The sequence below is a fragment of the Colletotrichum navitas genome (genome assembly GCF_030913465.1).
Source record: "Colletotrichum navitas strain CBS 125086 chromosome Unknown LY79scaffold_72, whole genome shotgun sequence".
NCBI classification, from domain to species: domain Eukaryota; kingdom Fungi; phylum Ascomycota; class Sordariomycetes; order Glomerellales; family Glomerellaceae; genus Colletotrichum; species Colletotrichum navitas.
This window is the reverse complement of record NW_026850618.1, coordinates 93,602-109,410: the sequence shown is the minus strand read 5'-3', so window position 1 is coordinate 109,410 and position 15,809 is coordinate 93,602. Positions and strand designations below refer to the sequence as shown.

At 56.2% G+C, this 15,809-nt stretch overlaps 4 protein-coding genes across 4 annotated transcripts; 1 reads left to right on the top strand and 3 right to left on the bottom strand.

Moving 5' to 3' along the window:
- Positions 1-289: 289 nt before the first annotated feature.
- LY79DRAFT_565421 (uncharacterized protein) lies at positions 290-2,200 on the bottom strand. Its single transcript, XM_060558728.1, has 2 exons — positions 1,645-2,200; positions 290-1,590 (listed from the first exon to the last, which is right to left on the bottom strand). The coding sequence occupies exons 1-2, from the start codon at positions 1,863-1,865 to the stop codon at positions 561-563; spliced, it is 1,251 nt and encodes a 416-aa protein (XP_060410168.1). The 5' UTR covers positions 1,866-2,200; the 3' UTR covers positions 290-560.
- A 1,077-nt stretch (positions 2,201-3,277) lies between these two features.
- On the bottom strand, positions 3,278-5,811 carry LY79DRAFT_361991 (uncharacterized protein). The gene is made up of 2 exons (XM_060552746.1): positions 5,355-5,811; positions 3,278-5,285 (listed from the first exon to the last, which is right to left on the bottom strand). Exons 1-2 carry the CDS (start codon positions 5,669-5,671, stop codon positions 3,419-3,421), a joined length of 2,184 nt encoding a protein of 727 aa, XP_060410167.1. The 5' UTR covers positions 5,672-5,811; the 3' UTR covers positions 3,278-3,418.
- Positions 5,812-8,518: 2,707 nt separating this feature from the next.
- Positions 8,519-9,911, top strand: LY79DRAFT_361986 (uncharacterized protein). Its single transcript, XM_060552745.1, has one exon. It carries the CDS (start codon positions 8,646-8,648, stop codon positions 9,615-9,617), a length of 972 nt encoding a protein of 323 aa, XP_060410166.1. The 5' UTR covers positions 8,519-8,645; the 3' UTR covers positions 9,618-9,911.
- A 362-nt stretch (positions 9,912-10,273) lies between these two features.
- On the bottom strand, positions 10,274-12,453 carry LY79DRAFT_593129 (LIM domain-containing protein; the record flags this gene model as incomplete). Its single annotated transcript, XM_060561517.1, has 3 exons — positions 10,274-12,111; positions 12,164-12,283; positions 12,339-12,453. 3 exons carry the CDS (start codon positions 12,451-12,453, stop codon positions 10,274-10,276), a joined length of 2,073 nt encoding a protein of 690 aa, XP_060410165.1.
- Positions 12,454-15,809: the final 3,356 nt, after the last annotated feature.

The following is a 15,809-nucleotide window of genomic DNA, read 5'->3' as shown; positions in this document are numbered from 1 at the left end:
CAACTCCAAAACCCAATTGCCTGGTCCGCCGAGCTTCCCCGCATGGTCTTTCCTCAAAATTTCAGTCATCTGCCGAGGCTCCCCGTGCCAACGAAAGGGCACGGGCAGGCCAATCCAGAAAGCTGGGGCGGCCGTTAGAGTTTACCTACATACTAAAAAAAAAAGCTTATGTTCTGGCCCGTTATCGTGAACTCTGCACCGTCTGATATATCCACAGGCCCGTCCAGTCTCATCTCGCTGACGGGCCAAAGGCTTGGTATGAGGCTCACGACAATGGCAGCACTTTATGGGGCTGAGAGGGAGGGGAGTGGGTCGACGTATTGAGTGAATCTTCTCTTCTAAGACCAAAGCTTGGCCCGGTAATCGACGAATAATGATTCCCATCCGGCGGCTTGATTTTTTTCTCTCTCCGCGAGGGTTGCTAGAAACCGTGGATGACAAGCACTAGAAAGTATCTCGGAAATGCCCAGACTGCCCTCGTGACAGACACTGATAACCGATCCCTCCCAAGAACTGAGGCGGACACCGGTTCCCCCGATTAGGCTCGAGGATGACTCACCTCAAGCAACCGGAGCCTCTCCTCCTCCCTTGGGACTCGGTACTGCATCGAGCGAAGGCGAGCCGCCGCCTCCGCTCTCGTCCATCCAGCCCACCTGGCGGAAGATCCTTTCAAACACGTCGAACCCCAAGTCCACAATGTTGTCGTGTTCAGCACCGGGGACGACGCAGCTCGAAAAGTCGATGCGGTCGCCGCGCCGCTCGGCCCGCCAGCAGTCCTCGAACCACTTGGGCCCCTTCCCGGTCCCGATCATGTGGTCCTCCTCCGCAAAGTACACGTCGACCTTCAACCTCGCGCCGTCCGCCGCCGGGCCGCCGGCGCCCAACTCAGCCTCCCCCTCGGCCAGCAGCGTGACAAGCTGGTCGTGGTCCTCCCATGAGCCCCAGTACCCGGGGTGCTCCGCCCGCTTCAGCAGCAGGACGGCTTCCTCGCTGGGGCCCTGCACACTCTCCACAAACACCTTGTCGATGATGCGCTTCCAGATGGCCTGCTCGAACGTCGCCATGCGCGCGTCAACCCCCGACGCCGCGGTGGCCGCCACCTGAGCGGGGCTCGCCGCCGGGGCGGGGTTCGCTCCCCACATCGACGGCAGCATCTCGCTGACGGCGCGGAAGCCGACGCCGCTGAACTCGGTCACAGGTGCGACATTCCGCTGGAAGAAGCCTGTGAGCGTGTGGAACCGACCCAGCACGGCGTCGGGCAGCGCGGCGGCGGCCCGCATGATCGCGACGCCCGAGTGCGACGGGTGGACCCAGGGCACGACGAGCGCGACGTACGGGCGCGCGGGGGAGAGAAGGCGGCGCTGGTGCAGCACGATGTTGAGCGCGTAAATGGTGCCGCAGCTATGCGCGGCGATCGAGACGTGGCGGACGCCGAGGTGGTGCAGGAGGGCTGGCACAATCTCGAGCCAGATGCGGACGCGGTCTGCCGCGGGGACGGGCGTCGTCCCGCCGAAGCCCGGCCTGTCCAGGTTGATGACCCGGACGTGGTGCTGCTTGGCGAGGGCGTCCTTGGCGACGTGGAGAAAGCGGCTGGGGACGGCTGTCAGACATTCGGCCTGGGTCGGAGGAACTGGAGAGGCTTACCTGCCCATGAGAGGCCCGCAGATCAGCAGGACATGCTCGCGCTCCGGACTCTCCGGGTCCCGGTAGCCGTAGTCGCAGTACGTCACCTGGAACGGGTGCGGCCGGTCGGGGCCGGCGGGCAGGGTGAAGGTCTGGTGGAAGCGTGGGTCGTCGAGGAACCCCGCAGGGTCGTCGGGGAGGAGAGGTGTTGCGTTCCGCTCGTCTGCTTCCAGCGAAGTCATTGCGGTCGATGAAGGGTGGGGGACGTTGGAACGAAACGGCTCCCTGGTTTAGGGAAAGGTGTTGGCAAAGTTCGTCCGAGTGAATGCGTGCTAGCCTGTGGTGATGACTTTCTCTCGTTAGGCATGCGTTTCCCCGTGCTGTGGAATGGCGTGAGCTTTCCGGGCTTCATGATCGCACACGGCCCGGCTTATCTAGCGCCCTTCCGACTGCGCCACGCAACAGATGCGACGGCATGGTGATGAGGATGCATTCCCCGCCTTCTTCTTCTTCTTCTTCTTTAGTGCTTATGTCTTGGCCGTGGTATAATATCCCGCTGATTGGCTCTCTGCACATGCCTTGCCGTTCACCGACTTAGAACGGGTTTCTTGAATACAGAAGATGTTTAGATCCTCCGGAACGGATGTGTGCGACTTTGACCTGAATTGACGTGGTACATGTCCTTCAAGCATCGAAGATCAGTAACTGTAGCAATCCGCAGGGGGGGGACTGCAGGGTACGTATCGATGACCCGAACCTTTGGATAGAGGTTTCATAAATGGATTATATACGATAATAACATTTCCGATTGATGGGGAGAGAATGGATTGGTCCTGATTGATGGCTAGTCGTATTGGGTCCGGATAATGATGTTGCAGAAGGGAAACCCCCCCCCTCCCCCCTCTGGCACCGTGCCGAGACTGCGTGCCCATTTATGGACTCCAACTGCCCGTTCCTTCCCACAATCCGGTGGGCGTATGATGCCGTGGCTAGCCCCGAGTTTGATAAATGCTTGGGAACCATGCAATCCTTCGTCCAGGGCTGCGGCGGCGGCGAATCATTACCATTGGTCATCAACGGCACATGGGACGATGGGCACTTGAACCTACGACAACTTGGATTACTATGTTTTCCCGCCTCTATACATGAAAAGATGATACTATGCTGCCCGACACCGCCTCAGCCAGGCGTGTCTTTCTATCCCGTCAATCCGGCCTTTCAACCCCCCATGCTTCGTACAGATCAAATCCAAGAGCCGACCGTTCCAATGACAGTTTTGGGATGTTCTGATTGAAATGCCCAAGGTCTATTCGCTATGACGTGCCAAAAGCTGAACAAAGGACAAATAAGATATGTGTATGTTTATAATAGAACAATAATAGGAACAAATGTCGTATGTGTTTTGACGTGTAACACCTGAAAGGTCATAGAAGGTTTTGTTCCATAGGTGGATAAAAAGCAGCAAAAGAGAGAACGCCTCGCTCCGACGGCGACATTGTGCCGGTTTCCCCATCTAGCCTCGAAGCCCTAATATGTATAGACAGAATGGGCCAAAAGTTGTTTCGCGCCCACTTGAAGCTCGTCTCTTCGTAGCGGCAAGCCTGGCGTCGAAGAACACAATTCTCGGTCATTGGAATATCTCCCTCGGTCCGGTTCAAATGCTTCGTATCCCGCTGCTTCAACTGCCAATGTTTCGTTCCCCGCACAGCCAATATTTCACAAGCGAGCCCATGAGCCCCCGGTCTGAAGCAAGTCCTGTTCGTACATCATACACCATCATACCGCGTGAGTGCGTTTAGCCGTAAAACAGTTCAAACTGGGTCGCGAAGCCAGGTTCCGTCGGCTTCACCTCCTTGATGGGGTGGAGGATCATGGGCGGCAAGCAAGGACGACCGTGCGCTTTCTCCCAGTTCTTGCCTCCAATCTTAGTGTCGACATAACCCATCCAGTTGTTGTACAGTCTTGGTGGAGGCTCGGCACGGTAGTACCAGGTCATACCCTGATATCTGCGCTCCCTTCCCCACCCCATAGGGCTGCCCTCACCACCACTTTCGCCGCGGGGTCCAGGGTTGAACCACTTGGCCAGGAAGGTGCCGTTCCAGGGACGGTCGAACCAGGTAGGGTGAGGCGCAAAGACGGTCTTGAATCCGTGGAGAAGGGCAACGGTCTGGGGGGTCATTTCTGACGCGATGTGGTTGCCGCGGAGGTTCTCAACATGCATGATGTCCAAGAGGCGCTTAGAGACGCGAGACTGGGTGACGATGGTGGTTCGGCGAGGAAGGGTCTTGGCGGGGTCGGGGAACTGCTCGTCCCTGTAGCCCCAGATGTGGTCCGAGATAATCCAGCTGCTGTTGATCGGGTTGAAAATCGGACCGACGGTGATCATGTCGGCATCCTCGCCGACTCCCCACTTGTACGGGTCCTTCTCGGGGTTGTCAACAGGAGGCTTGGGGCCGACGGGGTTGATAAAGGGCAGCTTGGGCGGGCCCCAAACCTGGTTGCCGCGGGTGCGCCGCTCGACGTCCTTGCGGAAGTCGGTGTCGTAGTCACCGTGGAATTCGGGGATGTAGTAGCGCTCGTTACGCTCCCACAGGCCTCTACGAGGCTGTTTCTTGGCGAAATCGGCAAGCCGCTGCAAAAAATCATAGTTGTGGCCAATGATTCTGGCGTCCATCTCCCAGTTCCAGATGAAGTCGAACTCGGGGTGGTCCTGGCTGAACTTCTGCACCGACAGCCACTGAGCAGAGTGCACGCTCTTCTCGTTCTCGTCCGTCAGAGCAGGGTAGACGTTCCACACAGCCTGGTCGTTCCACAGCTTAGTGATGCCGTGGAACTCCAGGGGTACGTGCTCGTTGAGCACGTACTGGTAGGTGGCCTCGTCGTTCCAGATGTCGAGGGCCTGGTCGCGAACATGGAGCAACAGGAAGACCTGGTATTCACCGCCGGATCGGAGGGAAAGCTCGGAAATAAGGGAGCGAATGACCTGCTTGTCGTTCTCGGTGTACTTCTTGCCGGTGTAGGTTCGCAAGAGGACGGCGGTACGGGCGTCGGGTCCCGTCGCCTTGGCAGCCTTCGAGCCGCTCCCGAGCTTGCCGAGACCGCGCTTCTCGGTTTTCTTTCCAGCCTCTTTGACCTCGTTGCCATACTTCTCTGCGATATCGGGATAAGCGGTCTTTATGTATTCATTGGGCATGCCCTTGTCGAACCTGGCAGCGTTCTTTTCGATGCACTTCTCCTGGAGATCTCCCCAGTTGACATTGTCCCAGTCGATGCGGAGACCGGCCTTGCTGAGCTGAGGCAGAAGACCGTAGGGGCCAAGTCTGGTCTCGCGTTCGTAGCAGATGTTGCCGTCCATGTTGAGGATGTCGAAGCCCCCAAAGCCCGGGTTGGGAAACTTGGCGGGGTGACCCTTGAAAACCAGCAGATCCTCGACGGTCTCGCCAGTGGCACCGATGCATGGCACGTAGGGGGCGCGATGCGTCTTGTTCCACTCGGCGCTGTTGTAGTTGGGATAGGGGTTGAAGTAGACAGGGCGCTGGTTCGTGTACGCCTCCTCTTGCGTGCCAGACTCTCGGAGGTTGGCAGCATGCTCGGCGGTCCTGTTCTCCTTATCCTTCAAGGTGTTGAGCGTGTTACCGTAGATTTCATCGCTTCCGGGTAGCCTGTAAGAGTGTATCAAGTCAGTCTTTAGCATTGGTTGAGGTATAGGGGATAAATAAGGTAGCACGTACTTCTTGGCGGCCTCATACTCGCGCGCAAACTCGTCTCGCAGGTCCTGTTCGTGTTTCTCTCTCTCCTGCTTCTGCCTCTCCTCCTCCTGTTTCCTTTCTTCCTCCGACTTGGGCGGCTCTGGGGGCGCGGCAGCCTTATCGGAGGCGGGGACGGTGCCTTCGTGGTTCCAAGGGACGACGTGGTATCCAGCGGGAGCGCCGCGGGTCGCGAGGAAGTAAACGGAGATGATGGCGATGGCAAAGAAGAGTAGCGTCTTGGGACGGGCCCTCGGGGCGATGAAGCCTCTGGATGACTGTTGCTTGAGCAGGGTCATCATTGCCAGCGCGGCGGCGGCGGCAGCGGCAGCGGCAGCGACGGGAGAGGACTGGTTTGATTAACAGGCGGCTTGAGACAGATTTGTCGTCTATTCACTCGTCAGGCGAGTGACTGGGTGAGCGAGTTGGAATGTATGCCTCGGCGCTATAGAGGCATGCTGCGGCGGCGAAAACACACGCACACACGATCAAAAGAATGACGAACGCGATGCGCAGAAATCTTGTCGAGGATGACGGTGCGTTGGTTCTCGCGATCCTCGTGGAGCTAATCGACGGACCTGGCTTAAACTGCAGGTACCAGGGGCTTGGCGAGATTGGATAAGCCTCGGTGATTAAAGATGAGCACGCGGCTCCTATCAAAGAAGGCCTGGTTGCTTTTTTTTTTTTTTTTTCGGGGGTGGGTTTGTGCTTTGATGCAGATGGATTGGGGGGAGGGGAACGTGGTCAAGCAAGGTAGCGTGGGGAGAAGACGGGACGTCGGCAATATTCGAGATGAGGTGGGAAGCGAAACGACGAAAACGTCGACAAAGCGAGCAAAGAACCAGAAGCGCCGCTGGTTGCAACGAATGCGCAGGTTTGCAGATGGAAGAAATGAAGGGATTAGAAGGAAAAGGAGGGACAGGTCTGCGGTGACGATGACGACGCAGATGGAGACGCTGAGAGGAGGACAGAAGAAGAGAGGATAGAGGTTGAGGGGTGGAAGGGGCCAAGCAAGGAAGTTTGAAAGTAGGGAGGGAACTACCACCAATCACCAATCCCGTCGCTGCCTTGGTGCTCAGGGACGGGACGGGCAAGACGCCACTGTCCGCAGGGTACGTTGCTCTCCTGCTCCGTGTCTAGTGTATACGGATGTCAACGCCAGCAAGAACCGGACCAGCGCGCCATTCCATTCGCTCGCAGGCAAGATATCGGTGGGTTAAACTGGGTAGTAAGGACCGGTGTACAGTATATGTTCGCAAGTATCTTCAAGGGGGAAGGCCCCACGGATACCTGCAGGTGGAAAACATACACAGCCGAGCGGTACCGGCCAACCAAATACCGAGTTACAATGCTAGCTGACAAGCCCGGCTGTGTGTAGATCACTACCCAGTTACATGAGTTCAGTCTATCTGGTACCTAGTTTACGTACGTAGCCACTTGTAAAGCAGCGGAGTGGCTCAGTTTAAGGAGGGGATGGCGTTTACTGACTGGCCCCTTACCTCCCTTTTACGTACCTCGGATATTGCAACAACGTGTAAAACGGGATTCCGGTGCCCGTCACCGTAATCAATCAGTCCATCACGGGAGCGGGACGCGGAAACGCAGAGTGCAGAGAGGGGACGACATGCGCTGTGCGACGGGACTTATTCTGCTACCAACCTGCTGTAGTACCTTAGCCCTGGGGGCCCTGACGTGATGCTATCTTCTCGATGAAGATAAAAGGGGGAGGGGTCAGGCTTGCTCGTGGCCTAACTGCTGGGCCAGCGATCAGTGGATGCTTCAATCTTACGCCGTGATTGCGGTACCGGACCAGTCCATGCTAAGCAATCAAAGGAGGAAGAAGAAGAAGGAAAAAAGAAGGGGGAAAAAAGGAAGAAACACTGGTCCTGAGACATTTCCAAGGTAGCCCACGAAACCCACGCGCTCGTGGCGGCGCAGTGTTTGGTGGTGCAACCAACTCTAAGCAGTTCATAGCTCCCGCGCCGTTTGGCCTCATGAAACAATTCAATCAAAGGAAACAGCTTGCCTCTGAATTGAGAAGAGAATAAAAAAAAACCGCATAGGATCCCGTTTGGTTGATGTCCCAAACAGCCATTTCCAACGTCGTCTTGGACACACGCGTGAGCAGATTGTGGCGTCAAGGGGTGGCTTTTGGGGGGGGGCCTCCCTTTTCCCTCCCTCCCCTGTCGATCCAGAAGAAGCCAAGCCAAAATTAGCTCGGTTGTTTCCTCAAGTACCGAGACACACAAGCTTGGCTCCAAAGGTACTTCTCGCTACTAACTTGGGAGAAACCCGAGCTTTCCCTGAACTACCTACCGGTAATTATCACCCCTTAACATGAGGTGAAGGCACTTTACACGTGACACGAGCATAGGTAATAGTATAGTCGACGACGACTGCCCCTTTTCGTGCATTCCACGCGACTTGCCTTGGCTGTTTCGAGAGGTCGACGAGGCGGCGACGGCTATTTACACTACACCTGGACCGGCCGGAATATGTAATGATGGAGAGAACCGCGACTCTGTCCCTTCTCTGTCCACGGCGCTCAACTGCTCTAATGTAACAACCACTCCACTGACTGGCATACGCAACCTACACATATATTATATGTAAGGGGCGCCGAGGCGGGGCGAACCGCCAACATGTCTTAGTGGGTAGGCAGGTACATGCAATCTACCTACCTATTCACCTGGCGAAGCCAAAAAGTTGAAGACCTTTACAGGCACTTTCTAAATCGGGCAGGTCCCCGAATGGCAAGTCCCGGTCGAAGGAGTCGAGAAGGGGGGGAGGCTATATAAGAAGGTTTAGTCATCCCCACAGACTCCCGCCGTTACGCTGAACTCACCTTGCGCGTCCGCAGACAACGGACTGTCCGTGGACCGCCGAAGGCAGTTCTCGAACATGCTTGTTCTTATCCCGCCGCCGCGTCTCTGCAGTTCCTCGATGGAACCGAGACAACGTCTCGCCACCTATTTCCCGTCTCTCGTCACGCGCCCGCACCAAACTGCGAGACACAGTCATTTCCTATGATCGGCCCGGGGAAAGGGAGGGTGATAGACAAGGGAAAAAGAAAAAGAGGAAGACAACATGCGATGCGCAAACCCGCCCGCCAGCTGCATGTTTTGTCGATAGAGGCGAAAGAAGCAGCCACATCCTTTCCCCCTTTCCATCCTCCCTCGAAATCGCATCTGCTGCGTATGAAACTACGGAGAGAAAGTGATCCATGAGTCCCATGCCTTCCCCCCCCTCCCACCTCCGTCATACAGCACGGCGCAAATGATATTCATCCCTCTCTGCCTTACTTCGCCGTTTCACGAGCCCGTCGATCCATCCAAACATCTCATTGGGCTTCTATTTCAAACCACCCACCCACGAAACCCGCTGACAGACGAACCCCCGCGCCACCACACCACGCCATACTATGCCATATTTCGTCCCACGTCCTCTCTCTCTCTCTCCCTTCATCCCAAACCGTCGAGACGAAGCGATTACCAACTAACTCCATCAAACCACGACGGTGGACGAAACCACCGTCACTATGCCTGCCATCCCCATCGCTTCCCTTCACCCACCACCGTGCGAGTCGCCTTGCGCGGCACAGCGGCAGCAAACCCCACGACAAGCACACACACTCACACATACACTCACACACACACTCACACTCACACACACACACACCCATTCCGAAACGAGCCCCCCCCGTTCGAGACAGCAGAAAAAGGGAACCTCACATGCGTCTCGGACGTTGATGATTTGGAAGATCCTCTCGCCCTCACAATCTCTTGGTCGAAGCCCAGAGCTTTCTCCCTTCCTCCCTCTCTATCTCTTGTCTCTCGGTCTCCCCTTCTCTCTCACGCCCTCTCCCCCTCCACCCCTTACTGCACACTCGCTACTGAAAAGCGGTTCCCCGCGATGCCACGTAAAGCACATGACACCGTGACACCGTACACAATGCCACCGGACAACACGCATCGGCTGAAAGGAAGAATAATGTTCGGCACTGCCCGCCCCTCTCGGGAGGGGGGCCGCGTGCTCCGGACCAGAAACCAAACAACCGAAGAAGAAAAAGAAAAAAGAAAAGAAAAGAAAAGAAAGAAAGAAGAAAAAAAAAAACCCTGGCCCCTCCCGTGCCGTTTCCCTCCTATTTCCTCGTGCACATCTATCTCTCCGTCGGGCCCGCACCTCTTGAGGCCGAACCGAGCGAGGCGCGCAGAGCTGCACCGTCCCGTCCCGGCCGTTTGCGTGTAACAGACTCCCCCGTTTTTCTTCCGGCGTCACCAGGCCGAGCAAGACAATGGTCACACATACCGGGGGGAGGGAGATATCTGGCTGGGCTCGTACGCAGTTTCCCGAGACCAAAAACCGTTGGACTCACTCTCAGCCTGGGCTCTCACAGCCCCTCAAAGCCACGTGGCTGCGTCGACGCAACAGCTCACGACACGTCACATCCCGTTGGCAAACAATTAGTTTCAAGTATTTCTTGTTATTAGGTTTGTGCTATGGACCGCCGTCCCATAACTTTCACCGGCATCTCCGTCTGGAGTACCCATGTGCGTGCTGTTGCCTGCAAAATCTCCTCCCCACCTCGTCTGGCACGGTACCAACAAGTCCGATGCAGGGTATGCCGCCCTGTCCCAGGGCCTTTCCCTCAACCAACGCTCATAACGAAGACGAGCAATAAGCGTCATCTCATGCAGGTATCAACAGAGTCCAATGGGACTGGGTATATAAAACTCTAGATAGCAGAAGAAGAAAATAAGAGTGTGTGGTGGTAGTGGTGGTGCAGCTATGTCGTTGTCATGAAATTCGTCGTAAATGTCAAAATGCAACACAAATGGTGGTGCATATACGGCGAAACGAATATGGAGCGATTCGTCTGCCTTTCTAGGCTTGATGCCTGCAGCTTACATCATGCCGAGTCTCGTCATGCGCTTGTTCATGCGAGGCATTGGCGGAGCAAGGCCGGCGCCAGGAGGCATTCTCTGCCCGCGGGGCAGGCCGACGGGTGGTCTCATGCCAGACTGGCCATTGCTGGGGCGGCGGCCGGCCTGTCCGGGACCTCCCGGAGGACCGAGACCACCGGGTGCGCGGCCGCGCTGGTCGCTGTTGGCCATTCGTAGTGGTGGCGGCTGCATGCGGCGCCAGGCGTCCCGTTCGCAGTACGCCTTGCCGTTCACCTCGAAGTAGCCGTTCGAGAGGGACATGCCACAGTCGCCGCATCGGAAACAACCGACGTGGTACTTGACGCGCTCCTCGTCTTCCAAGTACTGACCCTCGATGCCGCGTCCGCAAGTTCCACACAGGCTACCGTTGAGCTTGTGGTAGTGAAGTTCACAGTAAGGTCTGTCGTTATGGACGTAAAACTCGGCCGAGGAAAAGGGTTCACGGCAGGTCGTGCACACAAAACAGGCCTTGTGGTAACGTCCAGTCAGCCGGCCATCGGCGGAAGAGATGCTCTTGCCCTTGATGGCATCACCGCAAGACTTGCAGTTCCCTCGGGAGGGGCGGTTGCGGGGTGGGGATGAAACGCTCGGCGCATCACTGGGCTGGCGCTGATGCTGGTTGCGACGGTCCATCGGCTCGCGGGGATTGTAGTTGTAATCTGGCGTCGCCAATGGCGATCTCGCACGCTGTCGAGCACCTTGAACCGCAGGGTCGTTTCGGAGATCCGCAGGGGGCGGTGCACGCCGAGTGGGATACAAATCTGTCGGGGATTTTGAGGGAGGCGGCGGCGGCGGCGGGTTGGCATCTGTCGGGAGCTGCATTGCAGCCATCGACGACTCGATGTCGTTCATTAAGTTGTCAAAACTGCTCACGTCGGACGGTTTGCGGCGCGGGCGCGGGTTTCCTGGGCTGGACTGTGAGCTGCTTTGAGAGCTGGCCTGGCGGCCGTGGCTAAACAAGGAGGCCCCAGATGACGTTGAAGCTGAGGGCGTGTGATACGGGTTCGAGGTACCAAACTCGTTGGCCAAATCGACGGGCGGCGGTCCATCCCTTCCGGCCGTGTTCGGGCGTAGGAGACTCCTTCTTGGAGGCGGTGGCCTTGATGTATCCGGGCCCATCGACACCTTTCTCTCGTGCTCACCACGACTGATGGGCTCCCCCATCAACCTGTCCGGGCGAACGCCGGGTGCCGAAGGAGCCCTCGATGGCACCTCAACAGGCTCGCTGGGGCGGGGGAAGGTGCCGGCTCGACTGACAAATGTGTCGGGCTCGAATTCATCCGGCATCGTTCCTGGGGGGCCGAACCCTCCGTAGCCGTTCTTCCTCGGCGGTCTTGGCGGCGCAATGCCGCCACCGTTACTGCTCGCGGAAGACATGAACGAGTTGTTGGATGCTGATGTTAGTGGTCGGTCATTCATGAAATTGTCCTCGGGCGTCAACGAGTTCTGTCGAGTCGGGCCAAAAGCATTCTTCGCAGCCGCACGCGCACCAGGCCTCTTGCCTATCTCGAAAGGTCCGGGTGCAATCGTGTTCATACGTTGAAGGAGGCTCGGTGCCTGCTTCTTTTGCTCATTCGGGTACATCTGGTCCGACGCGAAATCTTCCCCATCGTCGAATCCTCCATAACCCCCAGGACGTCGAGATTGCTGGTTCGAATTGTAATCATTTGCTATCTGTGGTTGGAAGTAATCATCCGACCGGCCAGCGGCCTGACTGTTGGGAGTTTTGGGTGAAATGCTGATTGAGCCAGTTGATGTGCTTATCGGTGTGAGCTGGCCTTGCCGTGAAAATCGAAGATCTAGTACTGTGTTAGCCGAGGACACGAAGGATCCCAAGGGTCGCCAACGTACTTGCGGCACTGGTATCCAGAGTCGGAGGCGGCATGCGCCCATACTTGTTATTGTTGTCACGAGGGGATGTTTGGTCGTATGATGAGCTTATACTGTCTGGGCGAGCTGGCGGCGGTGATGCTGTGTCGCGCGTGTTAGTTTTATCATACTCTTCATACAGTCTTGGCCAACATACGCTCTTCACCCGGGCCGCTGCAAATGTGCTCGCCCATCATGGAGATTTCCACCTGCCGGCCACATGACGAGCATTTGATGGTCGGCATGAAGGTCGACTCTCGTGGGAGAGCCATTTTGACTGGGACTCGTTCGGATCTTTTGCTGAGACTCCCAAAGCTCTCCTAAGTGTCCACTAAGTGTCCACTAAGAGCAAGTTGTCGGTATTTCCAGGCGCATCTGAGGCCGCATCAGATAGTATTCCGTAGGCGCAAGGTGCGGACCAAAGACGGGAAAAGCGGGAAATAGATGTAGGCGCACAGAGTTGCAGCGGGGACGAAGCGGTTCTTGACTACTTCTAGAAAGGATGAGGCGAGCTGACGCTGTTGGTGGAAGCTTAAGAGTGATAGGGCGCACGATCGGGGCGTTTCCCAGGTCCAGGATCGGACACTCTGTGGATTGCGATATGACGGGGTCGTGGATAGTTGGAAACCCCCTGTTGCAGGTTACAGGCGAAGACCCGGACGCAGGCGTGAGCGTGAGGGTCGAGAGCGAGGGCAAAAGGTGAAGCGTGTGACCAAGCGACGTTTGGAGGTCCTTTTCTCTGCGGTGCAAAGTCGCACGAGTCCCGGGATCTTGGTTGCTGTCAAGGATGCAGTGCTAGAGCGTGTTTTGGGAGAAGCACAGATGTCGGGAAACACGGGCTCTGAAGAGTGACGGATAGAAACAAGACAGGATAGGCTGGTCTGAGGATGAGTCGCTTGGAGGAGAGATGTTGCGACTCGCGTCTCGAAGTTGAGAAAGAGGGTGTCGGGACTTGAGGTGGATTTGGGGGAGTCGAGCAGCAGCAAGGACTGGTCTCAGGGTCAGTGAGTGAAGAAGCAAGACCCCTGTTGGCGGTGTGGGTGGTTGCAGGGAAGGAAGCAAGTAAGCACAGACGGTGGCTTTTCGAGAAGCCCCCCTGGTGGACCTGTCCGGGCAATACCAGGTTGAGCCTGGGGGTTGTCGAGCATCAAGCAGGGAACCAGGGTTGATTACATGGCATGGTGCATCAATAGCTATGTGGGCGACGTATAACGGATCGAGAGACGTTATGTGTCGAGACGCAGCGAAACGCAACGCAGGACAGGCAGACAAGAGAAGGGTCGGTCAGGTGATACAATACAGATAGATGGCTACCGCTGTCGCGTGCCCGTCTACTGGGCGCGGAGGGGGGCAGGCTTGATTTGATGTCCAGATTTGCGGTGATTTGCAGTCCCTGCACGTTGTTTAGGGTTTAGGCAAAATGGGCCATGTCGAGGATCAATCATGGAGGCCCCCTCGCTCGGATTGAATTGAATTGAATTGCGCAAGGAGCAGACGAGTTCACCTGCGACAGACGGAGAGCAAAGGGTCCAGAAGCATCCACGGGTCCGATCGAGGAAGGGGGAAGGGGGCGCGGGCGATTCGACGAAGCAGGAAACGATGCAGAAAACTGCAAGAGGGCCGGTCGTTGGGTAGAAAATGAAGGAACACTGCGAGGCGAGACGGCGGGGTGGATCCGCCCCCTCGGGCGTTCGTTCTTGCCTCGCAAAGACTTGGAATACCCCCTTTCCTCGAACGCTAACCCCCTATCGTGCGTGCATTTGGCAACTGGCATTGTGTGGAGAGCACCTTCCAAACAAGCTCATTAATTACAATACCGGTATTCGTACCTACCTAGGTTAGGTACTGTGCAGAAACCTACAGTCAGTCTACCGGTACTCTCTCTCTCTCTCTTTCTATCTTTCTCTCTCTCTCTCTACATACTATGTAGTAAGCATAGCGGGCACGCCGCATTCTGAAGGGGGAGGAGGGATGAGGCAAAACGAGCAGGGGGTGGCCGACTGCCCTCCCCAGCGCACGCGTGTTTCAGATTCTCTTGCCCAGCAATATAATTACATAGCATTTGTACGGAGTAGAAGCAAATAAATAAGAACTCTGCGGATACGTGGCGGTAATAAGTATCTACTCGGCATCATGGCCTCTCTGTCCTGCTGACACGCTGACACGCAACGGGAATCGGAGAATTCTTGACAGATGGGATGCGCGGCGCACTACCTACAGGTAAAGCCGCGGTCGCGGGCATGGTTGGTCGGGATCCCCTAATAGCGCAGGACACGATCAGAAACAAGGCATCCCTACACATACTGCCTGCCTACCTACAAATTAGGTTGGTTGTGATAAAACAAACCCGACCCATCTGGTTAGTCATTGTGCAGTATACACTATGCCCGGTCCATAATTAGGACTCGGCATGACACGCTTTTCGGAATCCGGCGAGGTATGATTCTAAATATGAAAGCCGCCGTTCGAGATAAGGTGGCATAGGGCAGGACGAGGATGGCATCGACGGGAGGCCCGGACGGACAGACGGGGAAATACGAAGAGGAAGGCAACGAATGTAATAGAAGCGGATGTGGATTCCCTGTGGCGGCTCCAACGGGACGCGGATACGACATCAGGTGAACAAATGAATGTATGCGTTTGCCGTCATCTCTGAGAGCTTTTAGTAGCCTACGGATACCTAACCACGAACGGCGTCGCCCAAAACGGTTCATCGCCGCGGGGGGGGGTTGACTGACCGCTTGGCTCTCAACGTTGCGTCTGGACTCGTAATCCCATATTACTCACCCCACCCTTTTTTCCGGTTCGTCTTTTTCTAAGCTCACTCTCTTTCTCTGTCTCGTCTCTCTCCTCTTCCCACTCCTTCCCCCCCTCCTCAATCACGTTCCGCTTTTTTTTTTCTCTTATGTCACATTATTCCTCCAGTGACCAGTCGCATTGCAGAATGCGACCGTTCATTTGTCTAAGAGAGCCTCACGCGAGTTAGGTACCGACGACCGACCGCACTTGCTGCCAGTCAACTTGGAGGGCCGGGTACCTTGCAGGATACGAACGTGGGGCCTCGTGGTCCCCAGAAGGCTATCGCTGCTAGTGACCTCGCTTCCCCTTGCTAGACGGGCATTGGTCACATTGGAGCCCGGGCCTGGTCTACGGATACACTAACTAGGTTACCCACGATGTATTAAGTGAGGTACATCGTACATCGTACGCTCCATTATTTCTCTCAATCAATGCCAATCTCACCATCACTCGTGCACCTCCTTCCATAAGTACTGCTATGCTATGCAGTCACTCGGGTGACAAAAAAGATGACCGGTCGCAATTTGGTAGTGATAAGGAAAAGCGGCCATATTTTTTGTCACCCGAGTGGCTGTGTATCCGTGCCTACCTAGGCTTGGATTGCATTGCGTTGCAAATGCAAAAGGGGAGTGCAAGGAGTACCTTTCCCGAAGCGGTAGATTTCTCGGCTCAGATCTCTCTGAGCGGCAGTGACTGCGACTGCGACTGCAACTGTAACTGTAACCGCAAATGCAAATGCTAATGTTACTGCGACTGAGGCTCCTTCGACTACTACTGCAACTCTGAGCCTCGCCGACCCACACTGGCACTGGCATTGGCACTTGCTTTT

Coding starts and splice junctions, on each gene's coding strand:
- LY79DRAFT_361986 (XM_060552745.1), top strand. CDS start 8,646: ATGATATTCATCCCTCTCTGCCTTACTTCGCCGTTTCACGAGCCCGTC.
- LY79DRAFT_361991 (XM_060552746.1), bottom strand. CDS start 5,671: ATGATGACCCTGCTCAAGCAACAGTCATCCAGAGGCTTCATCGCCCCG. Junction 5,286..5,354: donor GAGTATGAGGCCGCCAAGAA/GTACGTGCTACC, acceptor ACACTCTTACAG/GCTACCCGGAAGCGATGAAA.
- LY79DRAFT_565421 (XM_060558728.1), bottom strand. CDS start 1,865: ATGACTTCGCTGGAAGCAGACGAGCGGAACGCAACACCTCTCCTCCCC. Junction 1,591..1,644: donor TGCGGGCCTCTCATGGGCAG/GTAAGCCTCTCC, acceptor AGCCGTCCCCAG/CCGCTTTCTCCACGTCGCCA.